Genomic DNA, 21,869 nt, shown 5'->3' with positions numbered 1-21,869 from the left:
TTGGCTATTCTTGGAATACGTCTTTGAGTTAAGGAGAATGTAGCTGGACATGGATTTAACTTGCAACACTATCTTGATGATTCTAATACAATCTAAAATCAACTGTTTAAAACAATATTTTTATAATACAAATTCAAAGATAATATCAAACATTGAGTGAGTTAAGGAATGGTCCACTAGCCGAGCAATGCTGGCACATGCTCTTAATCAAAGACCTTGTGAGGCAGAGGCAGGCAGATCTCTGTGAGTTGCCAGCCTGGTCTACAAAGCTAATCCTAGGACAGCCAGGGCTACTATGCAGAGAAACACTGACTAGAAAAACCAAAAAGAAAAAAAGGAAAGAGAGACGCCCAACGTCCTTCCACTGTTTCTCATGACACATGGAGCTCTTCTCCATTGGGAAGCCCTTCTCTGTGCATGTGCGAGCTTGCCCCTTGCCAAACTTCTAGAGTCTAGTGTAGCTCCGTGGAAGAACAAAGGACCTCCAACTCCTGCTGCCTGCCTGCCTGCCTCTCATGTGATTCTGAGTATAATAAAGACCTCAAGTTCTTTCTTTCAAAGAAATACTGACAAGCTAGGTATGGGGGCTCGTCCTAGCATTTGTGAGGTGGAGACAGAAACCTGGACTACACAGTTTCAGGCTAGCTTGAGCTACAGGATAAGCTTCTGGGAGAGAGTGGGGGTGGGGGTCAGGAACAAGAAACAAAAGCAATTTGCAGAAAATCAGCTACTTACTGACAGGGGTTGGGGAAATCAAAGAGTAAAAGCCAGGCTCTACAATAGGACAGCTTTTCTCCATCACTTTTTCCTCTCAATATGCAAATTACCATCTTGGCTAGCCTACGGAAAGGTCTACAATCACAGCCACAGGGAGGAGAGCCATCCATGAGGCTCTGCTGTGAGGCTGTAGCTCAGCCTTGCTCTGCCATCCTGCACCAGACTGTCCCTGCTGGCGTCACAGCTGCAACTCAGTGCTGTGCAGCTGCCGATTCCTGTGTTTACCAAAGCATTTCTGCTAAGTGAACAACATTGATCAGAAAGAAAACATGCCAGTCTGTTTAAGTAGAGTGTAGCATCTTGGTGAACTCAGGAAAATATTTGCATATCATTAAAACTGCACAGTGATTAAACATAGTGGTGCACAACTGGAATCCTGGTCCTTCAAAGTGCTGAAGCACGGGGTTGGAGAGATGGCTCAGCGGTTAAGAGCACTGACTGCTCTTCCAAAGGTCCTGAGTTCAATTCCCAGCAACCACATGGTGGCTCACAGCCATCTGTAATGGGATCTGATGTCCTCTTCTGGTGTGTCTGAAGACAGCTACAGTGTACTCATAAAAATAAAAATAAATCTTTAAAAAATTTTAAAAAATGCGGAAGCATGAGGAGCCAGAGACTGAGGCAAGTTGGGAATATGTAGCGAGTTCAAGGCCAGCCTGAGCTACAAAAGAAAACAAAAGTTAGAACATGCTCAAGCCCTAGAGGAAAAGAACACAAGCTCATGTAAAAGAACAGACAAGATAAGGAGGAGACTACAAACCAGTGCAAGAGCAGAACTACAGAGCTGGCTGTAACCCGGGCGGAGCACTCTCTGCGATGGGGTGTAACCCAGGTGATGGGCTATAACCAGGAGGAACACTCCGAGCCCCCTGCGATGGGCTGTAAGCAGGCAGAGATCTCTGAGTGAGGGCTCTGCAGTCTCTGTCCTCAGCTCTACCTCACCACCTGCTCTCTGTGATCCCTCCTGGCCTCCCTCCTTTCCTCTGAGGTACTGCACATCAGCAACAGGACAAGCCACCTGATCCACACAGGCCATCGACAGGCCTGGCAGCCACAATAGCTTAACGGAAGGGAGGCACCATCTTACCCTTTTTCCTGGTTTGAGGTGAAGCTGGACCAGATTATCAGTTTCATAGTGGAAATCTGTGGGAAGAGTGGTGGCTTTCCAATTCTGGTTCTCCAAAGTGGACTTGGTCAGAATGGTAGCAGCCTATTTGTTTAAAGAAAAATTCTTAATAACTGATAAATGGGTTTGGACATTGCTCTACTACTTGCAACTCTCGGGTCTGTCTGATGAAGTGATGAAGTGATTGTACTAGGCACGAGAGCAGATGCACTTAACCAAAGTACTCAGAGGGCTGAGGCAGGCACATTGGCATGAGTTCAAGGCCAGCCCTGTGGAGGGCAGGAGACTGGGCTACATGGTGTTACCCTATCTAAAACCCTAAACTTCCTTGACCCTGCCACTGAGTTTGTTTCTCAATGGCCCCTCAGGGACTGAGGGAGAGAACAAACTATTTGCTTATCAATTAAAGTTATAGCCAGGCACGGTGGCACATTGGGGACTATGGTCAGGAACAGAAATTTAAGGCCAGCCGCATCTATATAGCAAGTCTGAGGTGAGGATAGCCTGCTACACAAGACCCTATTTCTAAAAAACAAAAACTGAAATATACAATATTTCAATAAATATAATAATAAATATAATATAAATAATAAATGAAATATACAATAACTTTCTGCTTGCTTCTTTTGTTAGTGGGTCTCTCTATGAAACCTGGGCTAGTCTGGAACTCAGAGAGCCACAGCCTCTGCCTTTGAGTGCAGAGATTAAAGGCATACACCACTACACCAGACTGTACAATGATTTTGTTGTTGTGGTGGTGGTTTTTTGAGACAAGGTTTCTCTGTGTGGCCCTGGCTGTCCTGAAACTCACTCTGTAGACCAGGCTGGCCTTGAACTCAGAGATCTGCCTGCCTCTGACTCCTGAGTGCTGTAATTAAAGGTGTGCGCCGCCACCACCCAGCTTGTTAAGAGACTTCTGAAAAGCCTGTCTGAAAGGGCAAGAGGAGGGCAGTCATCTAAAAAGGGCACAGAGATCCAGCACAAACCTTTGTTTTCTGAAAATATGCATCAAAATCAATATCATCATCAAAATTAATTTCAAAGTCTTTCTTTGCACTCTTCTTTTTGTGCTCTGTGCAGGAGGTAGCATCTTCTGCAGAAATAAACAGTTTATAGCACCGTTTGTCTCTGTGTCAACATTATTCTCATCTCACATCTACCAATGGCCTTGTCAAGCTTAAGGTGCAATTTATGGCAGCTACACATCACTACACCTCATGCCCACCTAACTTAATGTCTGTAGAAGGCTTCTTCCAGCCCCTCCAATTTAAGGGAGGCTCCTACAGTTTAAGTCGTGCTAGTCCGTGGAAGCAGGGTAAGGCCATGAGCCCTGTTTTCCCAACTAAATCTCCCTCTTGCCCCTCCTGCTGACTCCCTCGAGGTTGACACTGACCGCAGCCAGAGGCTGGCTCAGCTCTCTGGCTTCAGCTCCTCCTCAGGAGATGCAAAGGACAGAGATCAGAAGCATCTCTTGTCTCTGCTTACTGCAGACCACAGGCAGCATGTGCCGCTGCAATGCCCTGTCTTCAAGTCCCACCCACAGGACTTACGTTTGGGTCGAGGCCTGAAGCGCCAGTGATCTGGGCCAGCCCACATCTTCATGGTCCGGGGACTGAAATAGGAATATTCCCCAGGTTTCATGGATAAAAAGGAGCACATGACTTGGATGTCTCTGTCTCCGAGGGAAATAACTTCTTCCCTGTAACATATATGAAATCATGTTCATGTACACGGCATGGAATATAAACCATATAGTTACATGTAAGAAACTGATGAGGCCGGAAATGCTAGCCACCTCTTCTACCACAAAAGAGCACTTCTTTCTTTTTTCATTTTTCATTTCATTTTCATTTTTTTTTTATATGTATGGATGTTTTGCCTACATGAATTACGTGCCTGGTACTCTCCAGGCCAGAAGAGGGCATGGATTCCCTGGAACTGGAATTACAGATTGTTGTGAGCAACCAGTCCAAGCAAATACTTCATTAAGAAACCAGCAAGTTAGCTGGGTGGTGGTGCCACATGCCTTTAATCCCAGCACTTGGGAGGCAGACAGAGGCAGATCTCTGTGAGTTTGAGGTCAGATTGGTCTATAGAGTGAATTCCAGAACAGCCAGGGCTACACAGTAAGACCCTATCTAGAGAAACAAACAAGCAAACAAACCAAAGAAACCACCAAGTTTCTACTTGTTGAGTAGTTCCAGTGGTAGCCCATCTGAGGGACAAGAAAACAGGTAGAAAAGTCAAGGGCTGTTTGTGTTTTTAGGCAGGTCTCTACATAGCTCTGGAGAACCTGAAACTCACTACACATACTAGGGAAATGGCAGTGCTGGGCTGGGTGTGGTGGTGTACATAGGGAGGAGGATGAGGCAGGAGGATCTTGAGTTTGAAGTTAGCCTAGGCTACACAATGATATTTACTCTAAAAAAAACAAGCAAAGGATGCAACTGTCTGAATCCCAGACAATCTTAGTTTCCATTTGCTCACTGATTATGACCCTTAGACACTGCCTTAGTTCTTCCTAAAAGTGAAAAAGATGTTCCACTTTACATATGTAGCTCCAAACACTTTTGGACCCCCTCCCCCCTTTAAAAAAAAACAATCTGCTATGTCATCCAGCTTCATTTGCTCTCTGTGATACACGGAGCCTGTTCAGCTCGGCAGCTTTGGTGTGTGAGGGAACCCTCTCCTCTGCCGGCCTGTGAGGATAAAGGTGATGAATGAGGTCTTTGAGAGTGGCTCTGTACTGGTATTGAGCTGAGAATGAATCCTTATGGCACACTCTACAGGGCAAGAAAAAAAAAAGCCATAAAAAGCAGACTGGTTTTCTCTATAAAATCTCAAAAATAACAAATATAAACAAAAACATAACCAAACAAATCAAAAGCCCAAGTAACTACATATTTCAAACATAATTTTTAAAATTAAATTAACAAAAGCCCCACATTTCCGGCTCACTGGATCAGTGCTGTCAAGGACCTAGAGCATGTCACAGACTAACGTGTGTAGTCCCACAGAACTACAGATGGAACTAGACTGCGTCAGAGCCTCCCCTCATGGGTCCCCACCTGCACTCTGTGGTCAGCTCTTAGTGGTTAAGCACTGTAAGGGTCACCCAGGTGGTACTGGTTTTGAAGGCATGAAGGGGTCATGCAGAACAGCTGAGGCTTGGCACTGTGAGAGGCCACAGAAGGCCATTGGTGAAGGTGCAGCCTCAGTTGCAATTGACGGCCCAGGACTGAAGGGGTCATGCAGTGTTTTGGAGACGTCAGTACCATGAGATGATCACCAAGAGCAGCAGCAGTGGAGTACAGGCATCTGGAGCCTAGAGGACGACGTGTGTGCTACAAAGGGCATGGCTGGAGAAGTGACCCAAGCCCTTAGAGGAGCCCAGAAGACATTGGATGGTTGGAGATTGATTTTTGCTTTTGATTGTGACTGTGCCCTGGTATTTTCCCTCTTGAAGGAAGAAACTATTTCAGTGGAGCCCACATTTAAGAGACTTTTCATTGTAAAAAGACTTTGGATTTTAAAAGAGATGGATATTTTAAAGAGATTGAAATTTTAAGAATATGTAAAGACTGTGGGCTTTTAAAGTTATTTAGATCTTGGGGATGAATAAGAATGTAAACGTTGAGGCTTACTAGTGATGTGTCAAGTTGACAAGGGGTCAATTGTACTGGCTAGTTTTGTGTCAACTTGACACAGCTGGAGTTATCACAGAGAAAGGAGTTTCAGTTGAGGAAATGCCTCCATGAGATACAACTGTAAGGCATTTTCTCAATTAGTGATCAAGGGGGGAAGGCCCCTTGTGGGTGGGACCATCTCTGGGCTGGTGGTCTTAGATCTATAAGAGAGCAGGCTGAGCAAGCCAGGGGAAGCAAGCCAGTAAGTAACACCCCTCCATGGCCTCTGCATCAGTTCCTGCTCCCTTACCTGCTTGAGTTCCAGTCCTGACTTCCTTGGTGATGAACAGCAGCATGGAAGTGTAAGCCGAATAAACCCTTTCCTCCCTGTGATGGTTTGTATATCACTGGACCAGGGAGTGGCACCATCTGAAGGTGTGGCCTTGTTGGAATAGGTGTGACCTGGTTGGAATGGGTGTGTCACTGTGGGTGTGGGTATAAGATCCTCACCCCAGTTGCCTGGAAGTCAGTCTTCCACTAGCAGCATTTGGATGAAGACATAGAACTCTCAGCTCCTCCTGCACCATGCCTGCCTGGATACTGCCATGCTCCCACCTTGATGATAATGGACTGAACCTCTGAACCTGTAAGCCAGCCCCAATTAAATGTTGCTTTTTATAAGACTTGCCTTGGTCCTGGTGTCTGTTCACAGCAGTAAAACCCTAACTAAGACACAAATTGGTATTGGGAGTGGGGTATTGCTGTGATAGGCCTGACCATGTTTTTATTCGAAAGAATGTGGATTTGGGGACTTTGTATTTGGAAAGCAGTGGAATGCTTTAAATGGGGCTTAATGGGTCATCCTAGTAGGAATATGGAAGACTTAGTTGCTGGGAGTAATTTGAACTGCGTTGACCTGGCCCAAGAGATTTCAAAGGAGAAGAATTTCAGAATGTGGCATAAAGACTGGTTTTGTGGTATTTTGGTGAAGAGTGTGGCTACTTTTTGCCCTTGTCTGAAAAGTTTGCCTGAGGCTAAGGTGAAGAGACTTGGATTAATTGCATTGACAAAAGAAGTTTCAAAAAAGCCCAGCAGAGACTTTGTTCTCTGGTTAAGTCTCACAAAGAGAAGTTTGAACAAGCATAGCAAGCTTAGAAAGGCAAAATATAAAATAAATTGTTCGAATATTAAAGGAGTACCAGGAAGTGAAATGGAGCAAAATCTTGTGTTCTAGGAGATAACAGATTAAGGGACAAGATTTGGGGCAAGATTCTACCCAGCTTAATTAGATCCAGGCATGGTGGTATACACCTTTAATCGAATACTGATCTCTGCATTCAAGGTCAATCTACAGAGCAAGAACCAGGATAGCCAAGCTTAGGCAGTGAAGGATTTAGAAAACATAAAGCTAATGATAATGTAATAGTACAAGGGGATCACGTTCTAGTTCCTGTAAGCAGCAGAACTCGGCAGCTTCAGCCACGTGGCTATGGCTCTAGAGTTAAGAATGGAAGGAACTACTGGGAAAATTGATGGTGGTTAGCTGGATCTAAGGAATTAGCAGTGATTAAGAAGAGACCAGCATCACTGAGGTGAAATCTTCTGGAAATTGTTTTCTGGGAGCACAAAGAAGCTGTGTTCCAGAGATACCCAAGGTTGTACCTCATGCTGTGGCTGGACTTGGTAATGTGTAAGAGTCACTCAGGTGGTACTGCTTGTGAAGGAATGAAGGGATCATGGAGAGAAGCTGAGGCTTAGCACTGTGAGAGGCCAGGGAAGGCCATTGGAGAAGGTGAAGCCTCAGCTGTAGTTGATGGCCCAGGATTGAAGGGGTCATGCAAAGGATTTGAGGCTTGGCACCCTGAAGAGAGCCTATGAGAGGCTATTGGTGAAGCCTAGTTGGAGTGGAACACCCCAGTGTATTGGAGATATCAGTACCATGGGATGATCACCAAGAACAGCAGCCGTAGTGGAGTGGATCAACCTGAGCTTAGAGTGCTACAGAGGGCAGAGCTGGAAAAGTGAGGCCAGCCCTTAGGAGGAGTCCAAAAGATCAAGTGGAATCCCAGACACTGAAACAAGAAGCTGTAACATTGAAATTGCCTTGGAGACTCACAGATGTTAAAGATGCCAGAGCCATGGGATACATGCTGAGGAAAGCTGCTAACAGGGAGTAGAACCAGCCCAGGAGAAAGCAGTTTGTTGCAGTCAACAAAGATGAAAAAGGAGTGGAGATCTGAAGACCACTTTGACATCAGCCATGGAGATGCAGAGTTTGGAGTTTGCCCAGCTGGTTTCCTGCTTTGCTTTGGGGATTACAGTTAATTAAGTTGAATGAATCTCAGAAGAGACCTTGAACTTTGGACTTTTAACATTGTTGCAACTGTTATAGACGATGAGGACTTTGAAAGTTGGACTAAATGCATTTTGCATTATGCTATGTTTAAGTATGGCCCCCATAGACTCATGTTTTTGAACAAGTCTATGGGGACCAGGGAGTGGAATGTGATGGTTTGTATATCACTGGACCAGGGAGTGGCACCATCTGAAGGTGTGGCCTTGTTGGAATAGGTGTGACCTGGTTGGAATGGGTGTGTCACTGTGGGTGTGGGTATAAGATCCTCACCCCAGTTGCCTGGAAGTCAGTCTTCCACTAGCAGCATTTGGATGAAGACATAGAACTCTCAGCTCCTCCTGCACCATGCCTGCCTGGATACTGCCATGCTCCCACCTTGATGATAATGGACTGAACCTCTGAACCTGTAAGCCAGCCCCAATTAAATGTTGCTTTTTATAAGACTTGCCTTGGTCCTGGTGTCTGTTCACAGCAGTAAAACCCTAACTAAGACACTCCCCAACTTGCTTCTTGGTCATGATGTTTGTGCAGGAATAGAAACCCTGACTAAGACAAGCACTTACAGGCAAAGGCGTGAGGAGCCTGCCTCCCTTCCCCACAGCCTGGCCTGATACCATACAGAGGCCCTGTAGGCTTACAGAACTCTCCAGTCACCCAAAATATCCTTCAACACATTCTGGGGAACAGATACCCCTTGCTCAACTCTACATAACTAACAAAATCTATATTATACTTCATTTTAAGGCTGTTCCTTCCAACCTTCACTTCTGTCACATCTTTCTGACATTGCAGAGACCCTCCCCTTCAGTCTAATTGTCCTAATGCTAGCAATTCCTGCCAGCCAGCTCAGAGGCAACTGTCAGCCAGCAGAACACTTCAGTCCTTTACTCTCAGAGTGGGAGTGAGCGCTGCCTGACCAACATCAGTTCTATAATGAAGTGGATCACCAAGACGCAAAGCCTGGTGTGACCCTGTGAGCCAGGCTGTAGCTCAGCCGTGTATTCAACATGGCATACCAGCCCGGCTAGCTGGAGCTAGAGGCCTATTTAGAAACCTTCTGGGGACCCCGGGAGCCTTACTGGTTGCTCTGGACCTGACACAGCTCCTTCCAGCTCCGGAACTCTTCATGGTCCCCAGCTGCAGAAAGGTCTGGCTCATCGTTGTCAACAAAATCTTCCACCAGGGGCCCATCAGGGACATCCTCTTCATCGTCTTCAGCCTCAGCATTGATGTCAAATACTTGATCATTCTTCTTAAACTTGTCCACCAGGGCCGACACAGACTACAAGGAGAAGACACAGCTCTCCAGCTGTCCCCGTTCATCCCTGGAAAGTAGCCCCCCTCATTTTCAGCCTCTCTTTTTCTTGGCCCTGCCTTCCCCCCACCCCCACCCCGAAGCAGAGCTGTCAGGAGGAAGTGTACATTGTGCAGTGCAGGTTGAGGCTGCATTGTGTTGGGTACATTTTGTAAAACACCAAACAGGAATCTGCATTTGTCAGCTGCATGTTTGGAGAACAGTTTTCCATGGAGACAATTTATGTTGGAAGTTGTAGTAAGTAGGCTAAAGGGGGCCCTGCTAAAAATACACAAAGGAAGGCTTTAAACATGACAGTTTCTCAGGAAACAGTGTGCCAAGTGACTTAACCCCCAAAGAAGGAAATGCCTGTAGCCTGACAGTGGCTGGAGGCCAGAGGCTACTGTGATATGTGGACTCCAGAGCAAATCTGACCCCTGGGAAGCAAATGAAGAGACAGGGAGCTGACCCCAGAACCCACAACTGTGTGATGGTCCAGCTGGGGTTCACAGTCCCACCCTCCCAGCCAGGCTGAGAGTTTCTACACAAGAGCCACAGGAAATATTCTCTGTGCTCCTGAATAAACACAGTCCATGTCTCAGCTCCCACTGGGCAGAGCTGATCTTGGGCTAGCTAACTGAAACCACCAGCCACCGGGAACACCCCGAGCCCTATAAACCCCAAAGTTGACCGCACCTCATTATGTGTTTCGCTGTCCCATTTAGTAAACTGGAACCCAGCCAGGGATGGGCAGAGCGGGCGGTCTTCCACACACTGCTGCAAGGAAGCTGGGGACATCAAGATCACGGCATAGATTACAGGGGGGCCAAGGATGACACAGAGGGAGAGGCAGTCACATCACTACTTCACAACCTCCTGACACAGACACAAGTGCACCCACAGTGGAGTCGGGCTGAATGCAAAGGAGAAACCAGAAGCACAGACATTTCTTTCTGAAGTGTAGCTCAAAAATGCATAAAGCCTTTCTTTAAAAGTATACTAAGCCCTTCAGAAATGACAAAATGGTACTCCTTTTCAGTCTGAATCTAAAGTAGTTACAGATGACAAATCTCAGAGGATCAGAGCCCTAGCTGAGGTCATAACTTCTGCAAGAATAGAAAGAATAGAAAGGGGTCTGGAGAGATGGCTCTGAAGCTAAGAGCACTGACTGCTCTTCCAAAGGTCCTGAGTTCAAATCCCAGCAATCACATGGTGGCTCATAACCATCTGCAATGGGATTTGATGCCCCCTTCTGGTGTGTCTGAAGACAGCTTCAGTGTAGTCATATATGTAAAAATAAATGGCTATACCATTAAACAAAACAAACAAAAGACTAGAAAGAATGTAAGTGAAAGTTCCAGTGTGAGCCTGTAATTCCAGCACTCAGGGAAGAAGGGGGAAGGAGGAGAGAGGTACTAGGACAGCTTAGGTAAACAGCAGGACCTCTTTTAATAACAATGACAAGAATTTGTAACAAAGTATCTGCAAGGTCAGCCCAGAGGGGGAAGATCAATAGTGTTCAGCACACAGAAGGGACCACAAGCATGCCCACTGCAGTTACTACACTGCAGCACATGTCCTTCATAATGTCCCCTACAACATTTCTGGGTCAGTAGGAAAGAGGGAGAACTGGGGGCTAGGGGAAGATGTTGAAATCCTGCCAAGAATCAGGAAACTACTAACTACTAACAGAATAGGTCAGTCCTGAACTGCCACAGGAATAAAGTCATAACACCCGCACGGGTCCTGAAAAGACCTGTGAACTGGGAGCAAGTAAGAACAAGCTGTCTCTGGCCAAACAGTGTCTCTTTCCTGCATCCCAGCTCAGTCACTGACCCTCCAGGTGAGCCTGTGAGTGGCAGAGTTGGGTGCTGTAACCAGGCCCATGGCCCACAGACACAGTGATGGCTCACTGCTGAGACTCTTACTGCAGAAGGTCCACAGCACATGGACACAGTGATGGCTCACTGCTGAGACTCCTTACCACAGAAGGAGGAAGAGGAGCATGGACTGCTAGGCACTGCCAAAGAGCACCCAAGGTGGTTTTCCAGAAGAGCCACCTGTGTAACGTTCAGTGTTCAGAAGCAACTTAAACATTGCCCCTAGGACTATGAGAAGCATCTCTGTGACTAAGATGCCCTGACAAAGGCTGACTTTACTCACCTTCTAAATCTGTCATGTCTACGAAACCCAGATCCGGCAGCTCGAGGGGCTCTCCTGAGGAGAGGGTCTGCACGTCAGAAGGAAAGAGCAGCTCACTTTTGTAGTCCTGGCAGTGCAGCGTGGAGAGAAATACCCCAGTCGTGCTGCATTCATCAAAGGAGGCTGCTGTCTTCTGAAACATAGGATCCACCTGCACTCGAGGAAAACAGGGAACCAAAGAATGACGGGGGTAGCAGCAGGAGACACAAGCTCACCCACAGCTGTCTGTAAGACTGAATGTCTGCACATGCTCAGATGGATAAGTGTGAAGTGTACTGTCAATCTCTCTACCTATAACACACATGGACAGACAGACACCCTGCTGCAGGCAGTTCCTAAATGGCTACATCTAACAGTCCCAGCACAGTAAATGACATCACACCAAATTCCGTTGCTTGCTTAGCAGTCATAGGCTCTATCCTTCCTATTAGCTCTGGGGGCCTTCTATTGAAGGTGGGGTCTTACTCCCAGGCTGGCATCTCACTCAGAAGCCCCTGCCCAGCCTCCTGAGCGCTGGGTTACAGGTGTGCGAAACCACATCTGGCTCACTCACTCACTACTGTTCCTCTGATCACAAGTTTTAAGATTTGGGAGAACCCAACCAGGATGGCGAGGTGAAGGACAGGCAGAGTCAGAAGGGCTAGTGGCAGAGCAAGGGCGGCAAGGGTTGTGAGGAGCTCAGAGGCTGGGTCAGGGAGAAGAGGGGCACAGTCATGTGATACCAACCCAAAGGTACATCCCATCTCACACATGGGGACAGGTCAAGACAAATGAATATGAGGTGGAAAAAAGGACATCACCTGGGATCTCCCAGGAACAGGTGCTTCAGGATGTGGCTTCCAAGGAGAAGCACACTTGGATCTGATAACATAGATGTGGCTCCTTGGCTTCCCTTGGAGGGTGGGACCTTGCTGTCTTCACAACCCCATCTCAGCATCCTGAGTCCCAGAAAGGGACACCTCCACCTTCTCAGCTGTCCCCATGCAGGCAGCAACCACCATGAGCATCCATTCACCCTTCCTCCCCAGGGCCACTCATGCACCCGGCCCCCCCAGAACCAGTGTTGTCACTGCCAGTTCCTCTCTCAGTCTTGTGCTCCTGTGTGTCGCCCAGACCTACAGGTCCTGAGTCTGCAGTTAATGCTCCAAATCCATCCAGCTTTCTTTCAAAGCCCAGCCAAGCCATAAACACCGGCCCTACCGACCGTCCTGCTGAATTTGCCAGAGACCACGCGAGCGAGGTGCACACTTTCTTACCGCACACTTCCCATCGGCTTCAGAGACATTGATATTGCTGAGATTCTGTTCAATGGTTTTGCAGGACTGCTTCTTCTTTGGCTTTGCAGGTTTTTTAGTCCTTTCTGTTTCAAGGGTACTTCCATCTGAAGGAGTAACACCAGTTCTTAAAAACCCTCTACGGCAGTCATAATTTAAACAGGAAATCCCCTCACGTCAGCAGGCTGATCTAATCTGCTGTGACGGTGTAACTTACTAGACAATACACTTCACTTCTAATAAACCCACATAGAAGCTCCCTAGTGAGTGTTCACGCAGACTTACCTAAGTAACCCTAAGAGCTTTTATACAGTCTTAGGAACTAGTGTGGCCATAAGCAAGCTCCTCTAAGGAGAATAGAAGGCCTTTAACAACCAGCAAAACCACCCTGAGAAACCCTAGCACAGAATACAAGTGTAAGGACTGTCAGTGGATGAGGCTCGGTTCAATTTCCAGTAGACCACCCATCCCAAGAGACAAGTAGATATATAAAATAATTAACCATCCATTGTGAATTCTCTACGGAAGCAAATAAACTAGATTTTCCTATATTTCCTCATGGAAAACCACATTCTGGAAATAGCCATGCCTTCAAAAAAAAAAAAAGGCTTTCCAAATTTTTGTTTTCATCCTGATACAGCACTCAAATATTGTCCAGTTCATACTAGAAGCAGCCCTTTAAGTCCAGCCCCCAGCCTGTGTACCTCCACCGTGGCTCTCCTCTTCTTGAGGTGGTGTGTCTTTGCCCAGCCCCCCAAGGACTCTGTATACATCAGCATGGACGGCATCCACACGGACAGCATAGATCTTGGTGCTGGCATCCAAGGTGCCAGCAGCCACCTAGGTCAAAAGCACAGCTACATTACATTTGTGAAGATGCACAGGACAGCACTTTGAACAAGTAAAATCCAGCTAGATGTATTAAATACTTAAAAAAAAGAGAGAGACAGAAAGGTATTCAGTGATTGATGGGAAATAAAAAAACATCTCTTTCTCTGCATTTCACCCTCTGAGGAAAGGATATAAAGGAGCCTGGTACTGTCTCACCAGGGGGCTCTTGTGTGTGCAGAATTCAAGTGTGAGAATGGAACTCTCTCACCGGGGCTCTTGTGTGCAGAGTCCAAGTGTGTTACAGTAAGCACTGATGATAAGCACTGGGTAAGCTATACGGGAAGTGTGTGCGTTCTCCTTACTTTAAAGTTGGTCGGTTCTGCGTCTTTCTGCTTCAGAATCTCTGACATGAAATCAATCAAATGCAAGCCGAAAGCATTCTTAGTAGTGATTTTCTAGGGGAAAGAGAATAAAAACTTTATTACTTATAGGCTTGCCTTATAAGTGCATGTAAATAAAGTTTACATACAAATACCTAGCATGTAAATAATCCCACCACAGTTTACACACATATACCCACACTAACCTCAGTTCCCATAGCCACTAGCAGCACAGCCTAACTGGGATGGACCACTCCTCCCAAGAGCTCTAACGCTTTGCTCTGAGAACTCCGCACAGAGGACTCAGTCGAGTTGGGACCTGTGAGGCAGGAAGTAGCCTCCACCCTCACTCCCCTTTACAGCGGGGGGCGGGGTCAGAGATTTATCACAGTCACTCAGTTTATACATGGGAAAGAGAGAGTTCTAATGCAGGTGACTCCAGAACTCATTATTAGCTTCCACATTCACACCATTTGCCTGTAAGCCATGTTTTTGTGTGAGAGGTACTGAGAGGAGTAAGCACCCATAAGCAGCATCAAAGCTCTGCCAGAAACAGTAGAGCTACACTAGAGAATGAGCAAACCACTACGTCTCCTACCTAAATCAAGAAAGCCCAGAATCATAATTCGGCATGGAGGCAGGAGGATTGCAAGTTCAAGGCCAGCCTGAGCTACAAAGCAAGATCCTGCCTAAATAAATATAAACGAAGCTAGGCATGGTGTCGTACACCTTTGATCCCAGAGATTGGGAGGCAGAGGCAGGTGGATCTCTACGAGTTTGGGGTCAATCTGGTCTACAAAGTGAGTTCCAGAACAGCCAGGGCTACACAGAGAAACCCTGTCACAAAACAAAAAACAAAAACAAAAACAAAAAAGCAAACAAGAAAAAACAAAAAGCAAACAAACAAAAAACCAAGCCAACAACGACAAAAAACCCCAAACCAACAAATACTCACATTTTCAGTAGAAAGCTTGATACAGGTAGAGTAATGTTCTGTAATCTGTGTGTTTGTAAACTTAGATATGGTAGCTGAAACATCAATATTCCTAAATGAAAAACAAAAATTCTAGCAAGGATCTACAATACAATTACTTCAAAACACAAACCCAGGAGGTAAAGGTGCTTGCTGCCCAACCTGACGACCTGAGATTGATCCCTGAAACCAAAGGAGGTGGGGGAGTAACTTCTGTTCTGACTTACACACAGAGAATAAACATATTAAAATAAGAAACAAATGTCACTGAAGTCCTCTGGAGGCACGAGGGAGGACCCTTACAGTCCACGCCACCCCGACAGGATCAATGCAGAGCTGCACTCACCTGTTAGGGGAGGCCAGATGAACTGAATCTGTACTGAACTGCAGGTCAAGGACCCTGGAGCGCCTCCGCTGCATCCGCTCCTTTTCATCGTCATTCTGAGGAAAGTCTTCGAGGACTGGGGTTTTAGGCGTGCCAAGAGGAGCCTTCCCGGGCCGGGATGCTGGAGGCACCCGTTCCAAAGGTGAGGAAAGAACATCCTGTTGTCCTCGGGCCTTCAGAAAAGAGCTGTTCATTGTTTCTGGTGACAGAACAAAGTATGTGCTCAAGAAGGCTTCCACAGAGTGATTTCCTGTATGGAAGGGGACCCGGTCTGTCATGGTGTCCCGGCACATTCTCATTTAAGTCCAACAATGCATGATGCTAGACATTACAATTTGGGTTTCTTGGTAGAGTGGGGCAAAGTTGAGGGGCAAAGAAAAGATGACAGAACATATATCCACTTCACAGCTACTGTATATTCAAGCAAACCACAGGGTATATGAATGGCAAGGCAGGACTGGGGGTGGAGTTGATTGGTAGAGCATTTGCCTAGCATGCTCAAGGCTAGTCCGTCCCCAGCACTTCCAAGGACAGAGAGATGGATGAGGAAAATTTGCTGCTGCCTTTGATAGCTCACAAACCGGCAGAACAAACATCTGTCACTCATAATCCCAGGCCAGGGAGACACTGGTGTGAAGTGATGACGAGGCTGGGGTCTGATCCTGGCTCCTCCATCTCTTGGCAGTAAGATAGAGAAAAAACATTGGAAATATGTAGAACACAGACAGACAGACAGACAGACAGAGATACATACACATCCTTCCTAAGAACTGCCCACGGATGACATGCAAACATAAAACCCTTCAACAATGACTACATTAACCAAGCAGACAAAAATGAGAAACTAAAGTTTCCTCACCTCTGATGTGACTCAACTCAACACCAAATTTTTATAATTTATTTTTATTTTATGTGTGCTGGTGTTTTGCCTGCATATCTGACTGTGTGAAGGTGCCAGATACCCTGGAACTGGAGTTACAGGCAGTTGTGAGCTGCTGTGTGTGTGTGTGTGTGTGTGTGTGTTTGTGTGTGTGTGCACATGCGCTGGTGCTGATAATTAAACCTAGGTCTTCTGGAAAAGCAGCCAGTGCTCTTAACCATTGGGCCATCTCTCCAGCCCCAGCCCCAACTACAGGAAATTCTTAGAATCACCTTGGAAATGGTTTTACCAGGAATATTTTATCTAAATGTTACTAACACTTTAGATCTTACCACCCTGTAAGAAATATAAGAACGGGGAACGAGTCAAAGGAGACAAATTAAGCATTTACCTAAATTGAGAATGGGGAGAGACACTGTATGTGCAAACTAGTTCACACCTGTAATCCCAGCATCTAGGAGCCTGAGGCAGGAGAACAACTGCAAAGAGTTCAAGCCCAACCTGGGCTAAGTAATGAGCCAGGTCTCAAAAAGGAAATGAACGGAAACTTAGTATCATGAAAGATAAGAACTGTGGCGGAAGCAAGACTTTCCTGATTAACGCATGCCTAAAACAACCTAGCAAGGGCCACCAAGCCTCAGACCGAAATCCTAGGCTTCTAACTCCAAGTCTAGTGGCGCATCTCATCACACCACAGCCTCCTCTGCTTGTGCCTAAGGAGAGAAAAGCAAGCTCAGCTGTCTTGAGGGGCACCGATTCAGACAAGCAGTGCTGAGACACAGACAAGGGCCAGGGAACACAGAAGAGAAGGCTGGGCTGAGTGGGACACTGGTCTGTGTACAAGCTCCAGGCAGGTGGGGGCTACATGGTGATATGGTCTCAAAACAAGTAAACAGTAACAAGCTAATTATCAACAGAGCCAGGGGAGCTCTTCTGGATGAAAAGAGAGCGACTGCCAACATAAACCAAAAGCAGCACATAGAAGGCTTCAGCCAATCCCTGCTCAAAAAGCTGGCGAAGAGCAACACTTGGGGGTGACTTTGGAAATCTAGAATAAAGTCTAGACCTTAGTCTAGGAAATCGATTTTGATTATCTTAGGTGTCACAGTGACATTTTGATGTGGAAAGTCACTGCTTTTTGAAGATGTGTGAGAAACAGCTTCGGTGTGGAGCGAGCTGAAGAGTGTAACTTGCATTCACAGTAAAGGTGGTAAAACATGAGCAACTGTTGGACTCAGGTCAGAGCACGGAGTTTTTCCTTTCTTGGTACTTCAATTACAAGTTGGGAATCAGATGGTGTGCGAGATGGGTATGCGTGCTTTGGGGAGGGGGTGAGGCAGGAAAGGAATAAGGAAGACAGGAGCTGTGAGTGAGATGGCTTTAAATACAGTGGTCAGGGCAGGCTTTTCCAAAAAGGTTACACCTGAAATTATCAAAGCCGTGAAGACGGTCTGGAAAACCCAAATGGAAGGCAGGGGCACAGGCCAAAGGTGGGACCATGCTGGCATGTGTCAGGGTTACTGTGGCTGAATACAGTAGTCCATGGACGCCTTGGGCTCTCCAGGGCCGAGGAGGAAAAACACTAGTCAGAGCAATGTAAGACAGACTAGCAGGAGCCCACTGTACAGACTTTACATCTCACCCCACACCCCTGAAAATATTTAGACAGGGTCTCACGTAGCTTAGGCTGGCCTCAAAGTCACAACAGCTGAGAAGATGGCCTTCAACCTCTAGTCTTCTTGCCTCTACCTCTTACATTCTGGCACGACAGGCATATGTCACCATGCCTGGTTTCCATGGTGCTGGGATCTAACCTGGGGTTCACTCAACGATAGGCAAGCATTCTACCAACCAAGCTTCATCCCCAGCCCTACCTGTGCATCTCAAATGCAGTGAGAAAGGACATCACTGGGTAACAGTGAGAGGAAGAACAAAATGAGCTAACCTGAACTTCTAGAGGACAGAGGACCGGGTAAGAGCCAATTAGTAGGGATTTAACAGTTAAGCAACCATCATTACCATCTTAACAGTAAGATGACCAGACAGGCGGCAATACTGATGATTAGATGTGTATGGATACTGGATAGGTCTCCATGACGTCAGCATGACTTCCTGATGGTTTAAATGTGGATTGTGAAGGCTTAAGGCTAGCTTCGAGTTATCATCAACAGCTGACTGAGTTGCCCGGACCTGAGGAAGCTACAGAAGCAGCAACGCTGCAGGGCAGGAGGAGGCAAGGCTATAGCTTTACCCCACATGCATTTCCTAGCCATCCAACTGCACTACACAGCTGGACGCATAATGGTAGATCTTAGGGGGCAGTTTCCGGCTAGGTAAGTTTGGGAGTCACCAGCAGGTAGTCATTTATTCATGAAATAAGTGAATGGAGAAGAGGTGACAGCTGAGAGGGATCCCGAGACACCTACAAAACTACTCAACACGCTGGGCAGTGGTGGCGCACGCCTTTAATTCCAGCACTCGGGAGGCAGAGGCAGGTGGATTTCTGAGTCCAAAGCCTGCCTGGTCTACAAAGTGAGTTCCAGGACAGACAGAGAAACCCTGTCTCAAAAAACCAAAAACAAACAAACAAACAAACAAAAACCTACACAAACAGGAAATGGGCTGCAGAAGCACACGTAATCAGGAAAAGCCAACGAGGCTCTACCAACTAGGTTGCACGCTCTCTGAGGCTTTTACTCTCTTTATGACTAGAACACAGGTGAACTCAGCAGCTAGGGGGCCAGTGAGGGAGAAGGCACTGGAAAGCTAAGGAATCTAGGATCAGGAATGAATGAAGTGGAGAGAATGGCATAGCTGACGAAGCTCTGAAGGGCCCAGAACCAGCCACTCAGCAGCCCTGAGGATGTCTCTCTGGCCACTGTCAAGTGTGCAGAATGGCAGTGTTTAAATTAACCAGGTTCTCGGCACTGCCGAGAGGACACAGGGAGACACCTGATCATATTGGCTGACCAGGAAAGTAACATAAATAAGGAGGGAAAGGAACACAAGGTGGCACTGCATGGTGAGAAGCCGCAGAAACAAAAGCCGACCTCATTGTAAATAAGAGGAAATGAGCTGGACACACGGGGGTGGGGGTGGGGGGAGATAGTGAACACACAGGTAACAGCTGATGCCGCTCCCATCAATGACATCTTCAACGTGTGACTGTGGCACTGCTGACCTACTGTTTTAGAGTAAGACACAAGATTCCTGGAAGGAGTAAAAGGAACCCAGCTCAACTCAACCCTACCCTGATTTAAGAAACAGAGAGCCCTGTTTTAAACCCAGCTTTATAATGAATTAGCTAAGAAAACTTTAGGCAAGCAAACAAGCTCTCTGTCTCTATGCTGTCTCTGCTTCACCAGCGCCCTGAATGGAAGACCATCACTTGGCTGTGGGTACAGCTAGTGAGGAGTCCTTACCTAGCACTCATCCTTGGCTGGTAGGTGGGCATGTGCTGAGAAGAAGGAAGAGGGAGGGAGGGAGGGAAAAAAGGAGAAAAGGAGAGAGGGAGAGAAATGGGAGGAGGGATGGGGGGGGGGAGTGAACCGGGCACAGAACTTGCTGTTTAGGAACAGGTGGCACAATGCGATTACGATATACACGATGACATTTTATAGGGACACGGAGAAATAAAAGGAGGCAGGGAGTATAGAGCAATGTAGAATTCTTGCCTGGCACACGCACACCATGGCACAAGGCTTCACCACAAAAGTAAACAAAGAGACACAATAAACAACAAATGCGTGTCCACAGGCAGCAGGAGGAAAGGCAGTCCAACTTTACAATGCTTCCTACAGGTCGAGGAGTATAGTTGACACACCAAGACAAAACAAAAAGGTCAAAAGAGGAGATGAGAGACGTTTTATGGGCATAAATCAAGACATCTGTGACTCTGTAAATGTGGGTAAGAAAAGCAATTGAGAAACTGGAAGCACGGAGGGGCTAACTCCTCCCCCCGCAGACGCGTGTCTAGTTCAACAGATTGTTACTGAAGTCAAGAGCACGTCCTTCTGCCTTCCTTCTTCCTCCCACGCCCTCTGCTCTGCTTCGGTTCTCAGCCTCAAGTGCCCACTTCGGGACTCATCGTTTTCTTCCTGAGCTGCTCTAACTCCTGTGGTGCCCTCCCCTCACCCGGACAACTGTTGCAGGTCCTGAATGTATTCTCCACAAGGTCTGTCTAGTGTTCTCACCGGTACCCATGGCTATATGATCTGCATGATGGAGAAAAACAAATCTACCTCCCAGCCTATGGACCTCGGTCAAACTCGCCCAGTAGATACAAACCCCTTCACCTGAGCGCCTCTCCAGAAGTCACAGGCAACAAATCCAAACTGAAACTATTATTCCAAAACTCTGACTTAGGTCTACCAGGTCCTGCCTGTGGTCAGTCTCACTAAGCTTAAGTTATGACGGTCTAGCTCAGAACTTCTCAACCTTCCCAATGCTGTGACCCTCTGACACAGCTCCTCATGTTGTGGTGACCCCCAACCATAAAATTATTTTCCATTGCTACTTCATAACTGTAAATTTAGTGGTTATGAACCGTAATGTAAATATCTGTGTTTTCTGACGATCTTAGGCGAACCTCGCGTAAAGGTCATTTGACACCTCCCCATGGGGGCTGCCACCCAAAGGTTAATTCCTAGACTAGTCCAGGTTCCTTCCTAGCTCTTCTCTTGTACAGGATGCTCAGCCCATAAAGTTCTTCTCAATGTTTGCTTAAAAATCTCGAGTCCATAATGGACAGGAGTTATAGCACTAGGTTTTATCTGTCAAATATTTGCTATACTACCTCAACTTGACACAAGCTCCAAGAGGAAATGGTATTTATCTGTTTCGTTCCCCACCCCCCGCCCCCTTTCAGAGTGGGTCTCCTGTAATCCAGGCTAGCCTCGAAGTCGCTATAGTTGAGGACAACCTTGAACTTCTAATCCTCCAGTCTCCATCTCAAGTGCCCAGGCTTCTTCGGTTGCGAATCTCGGCGTCTGACCGAAGGTCTGTCCCAAAGGAAACCCTCAAGACTTTAGAATCAGTTCCAAAACACAGGCACGAATGCTCAACACAGAGTGGTCGACACTTTGTTTCCACAGCTCCCCACACAACGTCCGGTCCAGAAAAAAACAAAACAAAACAAAACAAAACAACCCACTTTATCCTCCGTTAGAACCAGGGCGCGGGGAGCATTAGAGCCCAGCCGCCACTGGCAGCTGCGTCCTGATTGGCCCAGCGCCCCGCTTTCCCTTGCACTCTCTTCCCCTCCCCCGACGGAGCCCCCGGCCGAACCCCGCCGAACACATTCGTCCCTTCTGGACCTGCCCACGCGAGCACCCTTCGGTCCTGATCCTGCCAGCCGCGCCTGGACCCACTCGAGCTCACCTGAGCGCGGAATTCTCATCTTGCTCTCCACGTCTCCCGAGTAAGTTTTAAATCGCGAGCGCCAAGCGCGGTAACTGCCGCGTGACGTCACTGGGCGTGGCCTTTGGTGCGCCTGCGCAGGCCGCGTAGGCGGCTGATCAGAGTGGCCCCGGAAACTTGGTGGGCAGTTTGGAGTCTACGCGAGTGAACTAGGTGCAGCGGTGACCCAGCTGAAGACGTTTGGAAACATTCTGGCGCCGAGCGCTGGGCGCGGAGTAGGATGTGTGGATCTGGGCAGGCGAAGGCTGTGCTTTCCTAGAATCTGGATTGTAATGGGGAGGCAGGTTCCTGAGGAATCGAGGTTCTTTGCCTTAAAAGACATGTTCTTTGTGGGTAGAAAACGCTGC

General features: G+C 47.2%; 1 protein-coding gene across 2 annotated transcripts in view; it reads right to left on the bottom strand.

Moving 5' to 3' along the window:
• Ncaph (non-SMC condensin I complex subunit H) overlaps positions 1-21,546 on the bottom strand; it is a 32,693-nt gene extending 11,147 nt beyond the window's left edge. The window contains exons 1-12 of one of the 2 annotated variants that reach the window (XM_021151630.2): positions 21,484-21,546; positions 15,186-15,423; positions 14,822-14,912; positions 13,849-13,941; positions 13,360-13,495; positions 12,638-12,762; positions 11,343-11,532; positions 9,876-9,967; positions 8,965-9,167; positions 3,454-3,602; positions 2,890-2,996; positions 1,865-1,987 (exon numbers count right to left, since the gene is read on the bottom strand). In XM_021151630.2, the coding sequence (XP_021007289.1) occupies positions 1,865-1,987; positions 2,890-2,996; positions 3,454-3,602; positions 8,965-9,167; positions 9,876-9,967; positions 11,343-11,532; positions 12,638-12,762; positions 13,360-13,495; positions 13,849-13,941; positions 14,822-14,912; positions 15,186-15,423; positions 21,484-21,502 (1,566 nt within the window). In that variant the 5' untranslated portion in view covers positions 21,503-21,546. Of the gene's footprint in view, positions 1-1,864; positions 1,988-2,889; positions 2,997-3,453; positions 3,603-8,964; positions 9,168-9,875; positions 9,968-11,342; positions 11,533-12,637; positions 12,763-13,359; positions 13,496-13,848; positions 13,942-14,821; positions 14,913-15,185; positions 15,424-21,025; positions 21,221-21,483 lie in introns of those variants that run through there. The other variant, XM_021151622.3, reaches the window with a different exon arrangement.
• Between the last annotated feature and the right edge of the window lie 323 nt (positions 21,547-21,869).

This window comes from Mus caroli, unplaced genomic scaffold (assembly GCF_978045245.1).
Source record: "Mus caroli unplaced genomic scaffold, Mus_caroli_1 scaffold_2, whole genome shotgun sequence".
Lineage (NCBI taxonomy): Eukaryota > Metazoa > Chordata > Mammalia > Rodentia > Muridae > Mus > Mus caroli.
This window is presented reverse-complemented; position numbering and strand designations above follow the sequence as displayed.